Genomic DNA, 12,738 nt, shown 5'->3' with positions numbered 1-12,738 from the left:
TCTTTTTGATCTCCCTCCTTTTCTCCCTTCCTTTTTTTCTTGTTTTTTTCTTTCTTGTTTTCTTTCTTGTGTTCTTGTTTTTCTTTCTTTCTTTCTTTCTTTCTTTCTTTCTTTCTTTCTTTCTTTCTTTCTTTCTTTCTTTCTTTCTTTCTTTCTTTCTTTCTTTCTTTCCTGTCATTCGTCACAAGGGGAATCTGGGCAGCTGGTAATATGTCGGCTTGTCAGAATGTCCCACAGTTTCTTTTCACTAGTTCCAGAGCGAGGTACCTCTCGGCTGACAGGTTGAATTGTGCCTGTTTTCCATCCGCAGTGGCACCTCCCCGCTGGCCTGCCTGAACGCGATGCTTCACTCCAATTCAAGAAGCTGCGATGGGCTTTTTTACAAACTCCCCGGGCGAATCAGCCTCTTCACTCTCAAGGTAAGACCAGATTTCCGTTCTTTTAATCCAGGGATCGGGGGAAGGCTTAGCTGACTGCCGAATTTTGTATGAACCTGGCCCCTGATAGGTGATAAGAACTTGTCGTTAGCCAGTTTTGGGTGCAGATCAATAAATACGAGCTTAAATAGGAATATTGTGCCATGCTGTACTTACGACAGCTTCTTTGCATGCCTTCTGTCTGACATGGTGGCTGTCACGGTCCTTGCGTATACAATATAAGGCAGGGGTCTTCAAACTTGGCCACTTGAAGACTTGTGGACTTCAACTCCCAGAATTCCTCAGCCAGCCCTCAGGGCTGGCTGAGGAATTCTGGGAGTTGAAGTCCACAAGTCTTCAAGTGGCCAAGTTTGAAGTCCCCTGGTATAAGGACTTAGTCCAGTAGAGAGAAGTTCTCTCAAGGTGGGCTCCAGCACCAGTCCAAAAGCTCAGGAGGCTTAAATCTCTGGTCCCGGTGACCAACCCAGATTGGATCCTGCAGTATAAGGATCGTACATACCGTCATACACAGTGTGTACCACATACAGGATTATAACTACCAGGCAGAAGAGTAGCAGAGGGCATCCATGAACATCAACTAGCAGAAGACAGAATGAAATCTCCCAAATCTCACACTGCACGGACAGGTTCCACCAGAGTTCCAGCTTGGAAACTGAGCATCCTAGACCAAGCCAAATCCACCAATGCTAGGGGATTCTTGGAAGCTTGACATTCAGACAAACCTGCCATCAACAGACACCTAGAAATAATCCATATTTACACACCCTTCCAAAAAGGAGGAAGTTGGGTCATGAAATGTCTGCAAGACTAGAAGCCCTCCCCTCGGCAGCCAACACCCAGATAAGCAGGGATGAACACCAGACAAACAATCAACCAGAACACAATAGNTAGCCTAATCAAGAAATTATCAAGGAGGAACCACACACACACACACCAACACGGGCAGAGCAAGCCACCATGTATAAACAGGAAGCAAATTCTACACACTCCTCAGCTCAGTTGCTAGTTGGGTAATGAAAAGTCTGCAAGCAAACAACCAAGCTGTCAATGCTGCTAACTGTTGGATGTTCTTGCTTTGACAACATATGGAGATGCAGCCTTTTTCTTATGCTTTACTCTTAGAGTTAGATGATACTGGGGGGGGAGGAGAAATTTGAGGGGAGTTAGTTAGACATAACAATATTGTAATAGGTGTGAATTCAGGGCTTTTGAAATAAGAGACTATAAGAAATGGCGGGCTGGAGTAAAGGAGGGAAGGCCTGCATTTCAAGCTAATTGGAGAATGTGATTTATGACTGTAAATTAGGGGAGGGAATTGTGCTTTGCTACTACTCCAAGCTCTGATTGGTTCTTCCAGAAAGCTGCTGCCCAGTGGTCTCGGACCCTCGCCGGACCTGAAGGAGAAGAGCTGGATGACGCCGAGAGCAGTGGTTCCAATGAAGCTGCCAGCACTGTGAGCGGGGATAATGATGGTAAGTGTGCTCCTACTCTGAGCTTGCTCCAGCCGCTTTCTCAATGGATGTGGATGCTATTTAGGGGACTGGAGGCTGAAACCTACAAGGAATGGTTGCTGGAATTGGGTATGTCTAGTTCAGGGCTAGGCAACCTTGGCTCTTTTATGACTCGTGGACTTCAACTCCCAGAATTCCTGAGCCAGCATGGGGGAACTATGGCCCCCTCATGACTTGTGGACTTCAACTCCCAGAATTCCTGAGCCAGCATGGCTCAGCTTGGAAACCTCTCCCTTTCCCCTCAGCATGGCTGGCTCAGGAATTCTGGGAGTTGAAGTCCACGAGTCACAAAAGAGCCAAGGTTGCCTAGCCCTGGACTAGTTTAATGACAAGAAGGACAAGGGGGGACATGATACAGTCTTCCAATATCTCAGGAGCTGCCCCAAAGAAGAGGGAGTCAATCTATTCTCCAAAGCGCCTGAAGGCAGGACAAGAAGCAACGGATGGAAACTAATCAAGGAGAGAAGCAACCTGGAACTAAGGAGAAACTTCCTGACAGTGAGAACAATTAACCAGTGGAACAACCTGCCTCCAGAAGCTGTGAACGCTCCAACACTGGAAGTTTTAAAGAAGAGACTGGACAGCCCTTTGTCTGAAATGGTGTAGGACTTCCTGCCTGAGCAGGGGGTTGGACTAGATGATCCCCCAAGGTCCCTTCCAACTTTATTATTATTATTATTATTTTTATTTATTTATTTATTTATTTATTTATTTATTTATTTATTCAACTTATACGCCGCCGATCTCTCTTGGAGCTAACTCCGGGTAATTAAAAACATGAGAACAATAAATAGCAGTAGCACTCAAGTCTTCTAGACCGCCCCGTAGCGCTTGAAAGCCCAGCTTACAATGTAGAGACATCATTTGCATCTTGCCCCCCAACAATCTGGGTCCTCATTTTACCGACCTCGGAAGGAAGGAAGGCTGACTGGAGCTTGAGCTGGTCAGGATCGAACTCCCAGCAGTGGACAGAGTCAGCCTGGAATAGTTTACCTGCAGCACTGCATTCTAACCACAGCGCCACCAAGGCTCCCATTAAATTAATTTAAAATTGACAGCGATGGGGAGAAAGGTGCATTGGGGGGGCGGGGGGGGTGGAGTCTTAGTCAATGAGCCACCTCCAGAATGATGCATCCCCATTGAGGGCCCAGGCCAGTTGGCAGGGCCAGGCCTTCAGGCTCTTTCAGAAGACCAAGGGCGGGGAGGGGGATCTCGCCTCGGGGGCACGATGTTCCAAAGGGCAGGAGTCACAGCAGAAAAGCTCTTCTCCTGTATCCCATCAGGCAGCATTTCTTGACTGACAGGTCCACAGCGTGCTTCCTCCACCAGCACGGTTGGGACAGGGTCATCCCCTCAGGGTGAGATGATTCCTCAGAAAGCTGATAACCAACATAATAACAATAATAATAATAATAATAACAACAACAACAATAATAGAAAAACTGTGGCAAAGGCAAGCAAGGGTAGTACCAATAGTAATAGGCGCCTTGGGTGCAATCCCAAAACAACTGGAGCACCACTTGAACACCATTATCGGCATTGACAAATTTGCCATTAGTCAATTGCAAAAGGCGGCCTTCCTAGGAACTGCTTCCATCCTGCGATGATATCTGTAATACCATCAAACATCCACATCTGCCTATCCCAGGTCCTTGGTGAGGACTCGATAGGCAGACAAAAATGCCAAATCCAGTCTGAACATCTGGCTGACTGTGCGATGATCCATAATAATAATGATAATGATAATAAAGTTGGAAGGGACCTTGGAGGTCATCGAGTCCAACCCCTGCTCAGGCAGGAACTCCTACACCATTTCAGACAAATGGCTGTCCAGTCTCTTCTTAAAAACTTCCAGTGTTGGAGCATTCACCACTTCTGGAGGCAGGTTGTTCCATTGGTTAATTGTTCTAACTGTCAGGAAGTTTCTCCTTAGTTCCAGGTTGCTTCTCTCCTTGGTTAGTTTCCATCCGTTGCTTCTTGTCCTGCCTTCAGGCGTTTTGGAGAATAGCTTGACTCCCTCTTCTTTGGGGCAGCCCCTGAGATACTGGAAGACTGCTATCATGTCCCCCCTGGTCCTTCTCTTCATTAAACTAGACATACCCAATTCCAGCAACCGTTCCTCATATGTTTTAGCCTCCAGTCCCCTAATCATCTTTGCTGCTCTTCTCTGCACTCTTTCTAGAGTCTCAACATCTTTTTTTGCATTGCGGTGACCAAAACTGGATGCAGTATTCCAAGTGTGGCCTTACCAAGGCATTGTAAAGTGGTATTAACACTTCACGTGATCTTGATTCTATCCCTCTGTTAATGCAGCCCAGCACTGTGTTGGCCTTTTTGGCAGCTGTAGCCCTTGAATTGAACCCGGAAGCAAAGTGGCCCTCAGTGGCACTCCCAACACGGTGGCATAATGTGGGTCACCCTGGGTGCCCCAGAACCGCCCGTCCAGGCTGCCTTCCAATGATCTGATCCTTCCTTTCCAGTGTCTCTGGACGAAACCTCTTCCAACGCCTCCTGTTCCACGGAGTCCCAAAGCAAGAGCAGCCTTGCTCTCCGGGAGAGCACCAGAACAGCATCACAGGTAGGAAGGGCAGAGAGGAGCTCACAGGAGGGGCAGGTGAGCACGGCCCCAGAGCTGGGTCACCAAGAGGAAGCTGCCTTTATTCCACCTGAACTGCCCTCCTTTGCTTCTAATTAACACCCACCGTGGGTTCACGGCGGAGAGCTTTCTCTTGTGTTTATAAACTGCGCCCCCCCCCCCCCGCTAGCGTGTGACCCACTTTAAACGACATTAAACGTGGGAAGATTTCAAAGAGCCTCATGAAGTAGAAAAAGGAAGCGGCAGCTGCAGAATTCCCTTGTGCCGCAAAGTTGTGTCTTGACTTGTGGGGCAGAGATTGGCGAGGGAAGCGAGGTTGAGTGGTAGCAATCTTCTTTGCCAGTTGGATCTGGAATTTGGCACAGAGCCGGGCGTGGAGAGCGCCTCTTGATTGCTAGAGAGGCATTTGGCCAAAGCTTGTCCAGATTTTTATTAACAATCCCCCAAAGACAAGGCCTGGATGACTCACCTAAGTATCTTTTGCTGACCTGGATAGAATAACTGGAGCAAAAGCACCCCTGGATTATCTTTCTGGAGGAGAGCTGGCGTGCCGGTGACCGGGTGTGAATAGAAATGGGGAGTGAAGCCACCGAATATACGCTAAAGGGGAAGAGAGTCTTCACAGGCACTTACCAACCCAGGGGTCTGAGATGGGCATGGGTGGGTCACGTGATCTTCTGGCAAGTGAAATCCACGGGGAAGCCAGATTTCACTTAACAACCAGGTTACTAATTTATCAGCTGCAGTGATTCCCTTAACAACGGAGGCAAGAAAGGTCGTAAAATGGGACAAAACGTACTTAACAAATTTCTCACTTTAATCGAATAGAATAGAGTAGAATAGAAAATTAGAATAGAAATGAATAGAATAGAATAGAATAGAATAGAATAGAATAAGGAATACAATAGAATAAGGAATAAAATAGAATAAAATAGAATAGAATAGAAATATAGAATAGAATAGAAAAATAGAATAGAATAGAAATATAGAAGAGAATAGAAATATAGAATAGAAATATAGAATAGAATAGAATAAGGAATAGAATAGAAATATAGAATAGAAATATAGAATAGAAATATAGAATAGAATAGAAATATAGAGTAGAAGAGAAAATTAGAATAGAAGAGAATAGAAATATAGAATAGAATAGAAATATAGAAGAGAATAGAAATATAGAATAGAATAAGGAATAGAATAGAATAGAAATATGGAATAGAAATATAAAATAGAATAGAAATATAGAATAGAATAGAAATATAAAATAGAATAGAAATATAGAATAGAATAGAAATATAGAATAGAATAGAAGATGGAATAGAATAGAATTAATAGAATGGAATGGAATAGAAATGCAGAATAGAATAGAATTATGGGATAGAATAGAATAGAATAGAATAGAGCTGGAAGGGACCTTGGAGGTCTTCTAGTCCAGCCCCCTGCTCAAGCAACAGACCACTTACTGTGGCCGTAAGTCAAGGGTTACCTGTCTGGAGGCGGTGTAGTAGAGAAGCACCACCTGCCTGCTCCATTGGCAACCCATGAAGGTCTTTTGGAAAAGCTGCCTTTGTTTCACTTCTGAGTTTATGACCACTAGGCCGAGCTGTCCCGAAATGGCGGGTGCCGGGGCCTTTGATCCTGCCTGCCGAGAAAGCAAGAGGCTCGGTCTTTGGGCTTCCTCCGTCTTCCCCCCCCAGCAACGCTCTCTCCTCCGTTTCCTTCGAAACAGGTGAGCAAGCAGAAGAAAAAGGCAGGCATGATGCTTCCCCGTGTAGTCCTGACACCCCTGAAAGTAAATGGGGCCCACATGGAACCCTCTTCCGGTAAGTGGAAGCTCTTTTCCCCTTCCCCCCCGGGACTACCACACCCATGTGGCCTCTCCGATCCGCAGCCTCAAGTCACTCACAAGCGTTCCTAGTTGCTATGACTGACTTGGTCTTCGCTGAAAGCAAGGGTTATTCATGCTTGGGAAATGGTAAGATGGCTGGGGAATTCTGGGAGTTGAAGTCTATCCATCGTAACGTTCCTAAAGTTGAGAACACTGTCCTGCAAGGTATAAATTCTGGCCCATCTATGTATGCCTATCATCCATCCATCCCTACCTACCTACCTTACCTACCTACCTACTACTTACTTACATACCTATCTGTCTGTCTGTCTACCATCTCTAATCTATATATATATCATCTATAGATAGATCTATCATCTATCTATATCCATCCATCCATCTTATCTACCTAACTATCTGTCTATCATCTCTAATCTATATGTATCATCTATCTATAGATAGATCTATCATCTGTCCATTCATCCTATCCATCTATTTATCTCTATCTATCTATATCCATCCATCCATCCATCTTATCTACCTATCTGTCTATCATCTCTAATCTATATGTATCATCTATCTATAGCAGTGGTGGCGAATTGATGGCACGGGTGCCAGAGGCGGCACTCAGAGCCCTCTCTCTGGGCATGCGTGCCGTCGCCCCAGTCCTAGGCCTTCAGCTGGGTTTTATAAAACCTTTTCGCTTTAGGCCTCCGCCGCCATGTGCAAAAAAAAAAAAAGGTTCAATCAATCAGTCAATTTCAACTTCTCGCGAGGGGAAAAAAAAGATCTTGCAAAGTTGGAATTGATTGATTGAACTTTTTAGTCCCACCCAGTCTGCCATTACCACCGCAGCCACGCCCAGCCATTGGGTTACGCCCACCCGGCACCCGACGATGCATAAGTGGGTTTTGTGTTGCACTTTGGGCACTCGGTCTCTAAAAGGTTCGCTATCACTGATCTATAGATAGATCTATCATCTGTCCATTCATCCTATCCATCTATTTATCTCTATCTATCTATCTATCTATCTATCTATCTATCTATCTATCTATCTATCTATCTATCTATCTATCTATCTATCTATCTATCTATCTATCTATCTATCATCTATCATCTATCTATCTATCTATCTTATCATCTCTATATGTATCATCTATCTATATAGATCTATTATCTGTCCATCTTATCTATCTATATTTATCTATCTATCCATCCATCCATCCATCTTTATCTATCATCTGTCTGACTATCATTTTTATCATCTGTCTATCGTCTCTAATCTATATCTATCCATCCATCCATCCATCCATTTTTATCTATCATCTGTCTATCTAATCTATATCTATCCATCCATCTTTATCTATCATCTGTCTATCTAATCTATATCTATCTATCCATCCATGCATCCATCTTTATCATCTGTCTATCGTCTCTAATCTATATCTATCCATCTATCTATCTATCTATCCATCCATCCATCCATCCATCCATCCATCCATCCATTTTTATCTATCTATCATCTGTATATCTAATCTATATCTATCCATCCATCCATCCATCCATCTTTATCTATCATCTATCTAATCTATATCTATCTATCCATCCATCCATCTTTATCATCTGTCTGTCTATCTATCCTCTCTAATCTATATCTATGTATCCATCCATCCATCTTTATCTATCATCTATCTGTCTATCTAATCTATATCTATCCATCCATCCATCTTTATCTATCATCTATCTGTCTGTCTATTTATCTATCATCTCTAATCTATATGTATCATCTATCTATGTATACATCCATCCATCCATTTTGGCTACTCTTTTTAACCCAGTTCCTTTTAAGGCAGTCACGTCGTCCCCGGCTTAACGAACCGGCACACCACTCAACAGCCGTTCCTTCCAGGCTCAGTCCCCCTTGCAAGATGAGGACTACCCCTCTTGCCCCCGGGCATCCCCTGCCCTCCCTTCAGTCAACAGATACCGTGGGCAGAGCCAGGGCCCCTAACCTTCTGCTGGGGCTCGCCCTGCCCTGCTGCGACTCTCCCACTCGGTGAAGCTGGGCTGGCAGGGTGGAAGGTCGCCGGCAGCCACGGACATCTTCGCTCACCGGGGGCTCTTTTCCCAGGGTTGGCGGGGAAGCCGGTTGGCGATGAGAGCAGCAGCAGCAGCTCCTCAGTTCTGCCCAGCACTCTTTGCAACAGGACAGAAATGGCGAGGGAAGCCCCCCACCTGCTCCGGGGGGTTCGCAAGCCCTCCAGCGGTAGGTAGAACCCCAAGGTCTTCTCTCCACAGGAGGAACTTTTAGCACTTTTGGATCCGGCTGACTTTAAAGATGTGTGTGTGTGTGTGTACGCCAGTGAATGTCCCCTAGATCAGGGCTTTTCAACCAGTGGTACGGGTACCACCTGTGGTACATTGGCACCTGGCAGGTGGTACACAACCATCCTAGAAAAGTGATAGCGGGGGAGGGGAATGGGCTGAACCGGTGGCAGCACCGCACAAGCCTGAGCGAGAGACGGCTGGAGCTGCAGGGCTGTCAGGGCTCAGCGGAAGCGCCAGGATCAGTGCCAGGCTCCAGCTGATCGGCGCTTCTTCGGGGCTGTCAGGGCTCAGTGGAAGCACCAGGATCAGCGGCAGGATCCAGCTGGAGCTCGGCGCTGATCCTGGTGCTTCTGCTGAGCCCAGAAGAAGCGCCAGGATCAGCTGGAAAGTTGCAGCATCTCCAGGGTCTTGTGATTTACATTCAGAGGCTTGGCAACTGATTCATATTTATGACGGTCACAGTGTCCCAGGGTCATGTGAAGTGACTAAAACCTGCTGCAACCGCCCAGCAGACGGGGGGAATAAAAACCAAACACCCCCCACCCCACCCCCGCTGCCAATCCTCAACAGAAATGCTCACAACAATGAAAACCTCAGACAGGAGGAAGAGTGCCGCCGAGTGGGCAGGCAGGGGTCTTGCTTGGCTGTGGCTTGGGGGGCCCTTTTTTCAGTGCCATTGTAACTTCAAACAGTCACTAAGCGAACTGTTGTAAGTCGAGGACTACCTGTACTTCATCCCTTTTTTCCTTTTTTTTTTTGGTCATCAAGTTTTTGACCCCTTGCTAGGCGACTGGTGGTACTCGGATGTTGCCATATCCTAAAAGTGGTACAATGGGTGAAAAGGTTGAAAAGCCCTGCCCTAGATTTTGTTTTTAGAGTATTAGATTTGCCACTGACGTTTTCTCACAATGGTGTGGCAATGGTGTGGTTGCTCAGGAGCCCCTTGTGGATCTTTGTGTTAGTAAACCAAGGGTCTCCAACCTTGGGAACTTGTGAGACTTGTGGACTTCAACTCCCAGAATTCCCCAACTGGCTGAGGAATTCTGGGAGTTGAAGTCCACAACTCTTAAATTGGCTAAGTTGGGAGAGCCCTGTACTAGACAACCTGAGACTCATGGAGCCCTCATCTTGGAGTTAACTTACAACCTTAACTTAACTTACAACCTTAACTTACAACCACAATCAAGCCCAACATTGCTGTTGCTAAGCGAGATCATTTTAAGTGAGCCTTGCCCCCTTTTATGACTTTTCTCGCCACATTAGTAATGACGGTGGTTCAGTCAATCTGGCTTCCTCGTTGACTTTGCTCGTCAGAAGGTCGCGAGTCATAAATGTGAGCCGGTTGCCAAGCGGGTGAATATTGATCACCCGATCGTGGGGATGCTGCAACGGTCATAAATGTTAAAAATGTTTGTGTCACCTTTTTCAGGGCCTTTGTAACTTTGAACAGTCATTAAACGGATGGTTGTAAGTCAAGGACTTCCTGTAATGCAGAGATTTATTACACTACAGATATGCCTGCTTCATCGGATGTCCTAACTAAGAAGCAATATTACATCTATGTTTATTTGGAATGGAATATGGAATGGAATAGAATAAGAATGGAATGGAATGGAATGATGGGATAGAATAGAATAGAATAGAATAGAATTATGGGATAGAATGGAATGGAATAGAATAGAATTATGGGATAGAATAGAATAGAATTATGGGATAGAATAGAATGGAATGGAGTGGAATAGAATAGAATAGAATTATGGGATGGAATGGAATAGAATAGAATAGAATTATGGGATAAAATAGAATAGAGCAGAGTAGAATAGAATTATGGGATAGAATAGAGTAGAATAGAATTATGGGATAGAATAGAATTATGGGATAGAATAGAATAGACCAGTGGTGGCGAACCTACGGCACAGGTGCCAGAGGCGGCACTCAGAGGCCTCTCTGTGGGCACGGGCGCCGTCGCCCCAGTCCTAGGCCTTCAGCTGGGTTTTATAAAACCTTTTCGCTTTAGGCCTCCGCCGGCATGTGCAAAAAAAAAAAAAAAAGGTTCAATCAATCAGTCAATTTCAACTTCTTGCGGGAGAAAAAAAGATCTTGCAACGTTGGAATTGATTGATTGAACTTTTTAGTCCCACCCAGTCTGCCATTACCACCGCAGCCACGCCCACCCAATGGGCCACACCCACCCAATGGGCCACACCTACCCAATGGGCCACACCCACCCGGCACCCGACGATGCATAAGTGGGTTTTGGGCACTCAGTCTCTAAAAGGTTCGCCATCACTGGAATAGACTTATGGGATAGAGCAGAATACAATAGAGCAGAATAGAATAGAATTATGGGATAGAGCAGAATAGAATAGAGAATAATGGAATGGAATAGGAATGGAATGGAATGGAATGGAATGGAATAGGATAGAATAGAATTATGGAATAGAATAGAATAGAATTATGGAATAGAATAGAATAGAATTATGGAATTATAGAATGGAATAAAGAATAATGGAATAGGATAGGATAGAATATAGGATAAGGAATAGGGCAGGACAGAACAGAACAGAATAGAATAGAATTCTTTATTGGCCAAGTGTGATGGGACACACAAGGAATTTGTCTCCCGTGCAGAAGTTCCCAGTGTACATATAAGCAGCAAGGAATGGGTCATGTGTCATAATCACAGTTACAATCACTAATCGTAAGTTACAAACAACAAGGGATAAATCATAAGAAACCAACAGGAGAAGATAATAGGAAAGAGGAGAAACGAGACAATACTGCTGTGGGAATTAGGTGTTCAGCAGAGAGATGGCATGGGGTGGGGAGGGGGGGAGGTTGTGCCTGGTTGTTTTGCCATGCAGTGCCCTACAGCGGCGTCCAGAGGGGAAGGAGTTGGAAACAGTTTGAGGTGTCCAGGATGTGAGGGGGGTCCCTAGATATTTTCTCAGCCCTCCTCCTCCTCGTCCGTGCATTATACAGGTCCTCCATGGAAGGCGGGCTGGTTGTGATGGTTTTGATTCGTTCCTTTCAAAAGAGGCTGTGTTGAATTTCTCTCTCGGTAACAGATGCGAGACGCTAATTGCTTTCTCTCGTCTGCTGGGGTGAGAACGAAGTTTGCAAATCCTTTAGAACGATCCGTTAAGGCTGCAACAGGGAGACCTTCCGCGTGATCTCAGCCTGGCCCATGAATGGATGAGGAGACTTTAGCTAAAGCGACAACACGCAGCCCCCCGTGTACGGTGTCGTGCCTTCTTTGTGCACCAGAATCAATAGCAGGGGTCGGCACTGAAAAGCTTTGTGAAGCTTTTACTTTAGTACAGGTGCTCCTTGTCCTACGACAGTAAAGGAGCCTGCACCTTGCCATTTTGTGTGACAGATGGAGATCATGCGAGCAACCCAAATTTGCAGAATTTCTTTTGAGTGAATGCAGATGCTCTTAACACTAAACCTGGTGGTTATTATATGACTCCATGGTTCACTCTGGGGCTGGTTTTGTGGAAAACTGGAAGGAATTGCCAGTTTTCGAATAAAAGAGTTGGCAGGGACCTTGGAGGTCTTCCAGACCTGCCCCTTGCTCAAGCAGGAAACCCTATACCATTTCAAACAAATGGCTGTCCAGTCTCTTCTTAAAAACTTCCAGTGTTAGAGCATTCACCGCTTCTGGAGGCAGGTTGTTCCACTGGTTAATTGTTCTAACTGTCAGGAAGTTTCTCCTTAGTTCTAGGTTGTTTCTCTCCTTGATTAGTTTCCATCCGTTGCTTCTTGTCCTGCCTTCAGGGGCTTTGGAGAATAGGTTGACTCCCTCTTCTTTGGGGCAGCCCCTCAAATATTGGAAGACAGCTATCATGTCACCCCTCATCCTTCTTTTTTCATTAAACTAGACATACCCAATTCCAGCAACCGTTCCTTATATGTTTTAGCCTCCAGATCTCTAATCATCTTTGTTGCTCTTCTCTGCGCTCTTTCTAGAGTCTCAACATTTATTTTGTATCATGGAGACCAAAACGGGATGCAGTATTCCAAATGGGGTCTTACCAA

General features: G+C 45.3%; 1 protein-coding gene across 1 annotated transcript in view; it reads left to right on the top strand.

The window, feature by feature from the left end:
• Positions 1-281: 281 nt before the first annotated feature.
• The window catches only part of LOC114923649 (putative Polycomb group protein ASXL1), a gene marked incomplete at its 5' end in the record, with an annotated part of 19,554 nt that continues 7,097 nt past the window's right edge, over positions 282-12,738 (top strand). The window contains 5 exons of the mRNA XM_029286915.1: positions 282-419; positions 1,795-1,909; positions 4,429-4,526; positions 6,271-6,364; positions 8,501-8,635. Of these exons, the coding sequence (XP_029142748.1) occupies positions 282-419; positions 1,795-1,909; positions 4,429-4,526; positions 6,271-6,364; positions 8,501-8,635 (580 nt within the window). The remainder of the gene's footprint in view (positions 420-1,794; positions 1,910-4,428; positions 4,527-6,270; positions 6,365-8,500; positions 8,636-12,738) is intronic.

This window comes from Protobothrops mucrosquamatus, unplaced genomic scaffold, assembly GCF_001527695.2.
Source record: "Protobothrops mucrosquamatus isolate PMUCROS unplaced genomic scaffold, P.Mucros_1.0 scaffold5890, whole genome shotgun sequence".
Taxonomy (NCBI): Eukaryota; Metazoa; Chordata; class Lepidosauria; order Squamata; family Viperidae; genus Protobothrops; species Protobothrops mucrosquamatus.
Note: the sequence above shows the minus strand (reverse complement) of the source record. Positions and strands in the feature narration are given on the sequence as shown.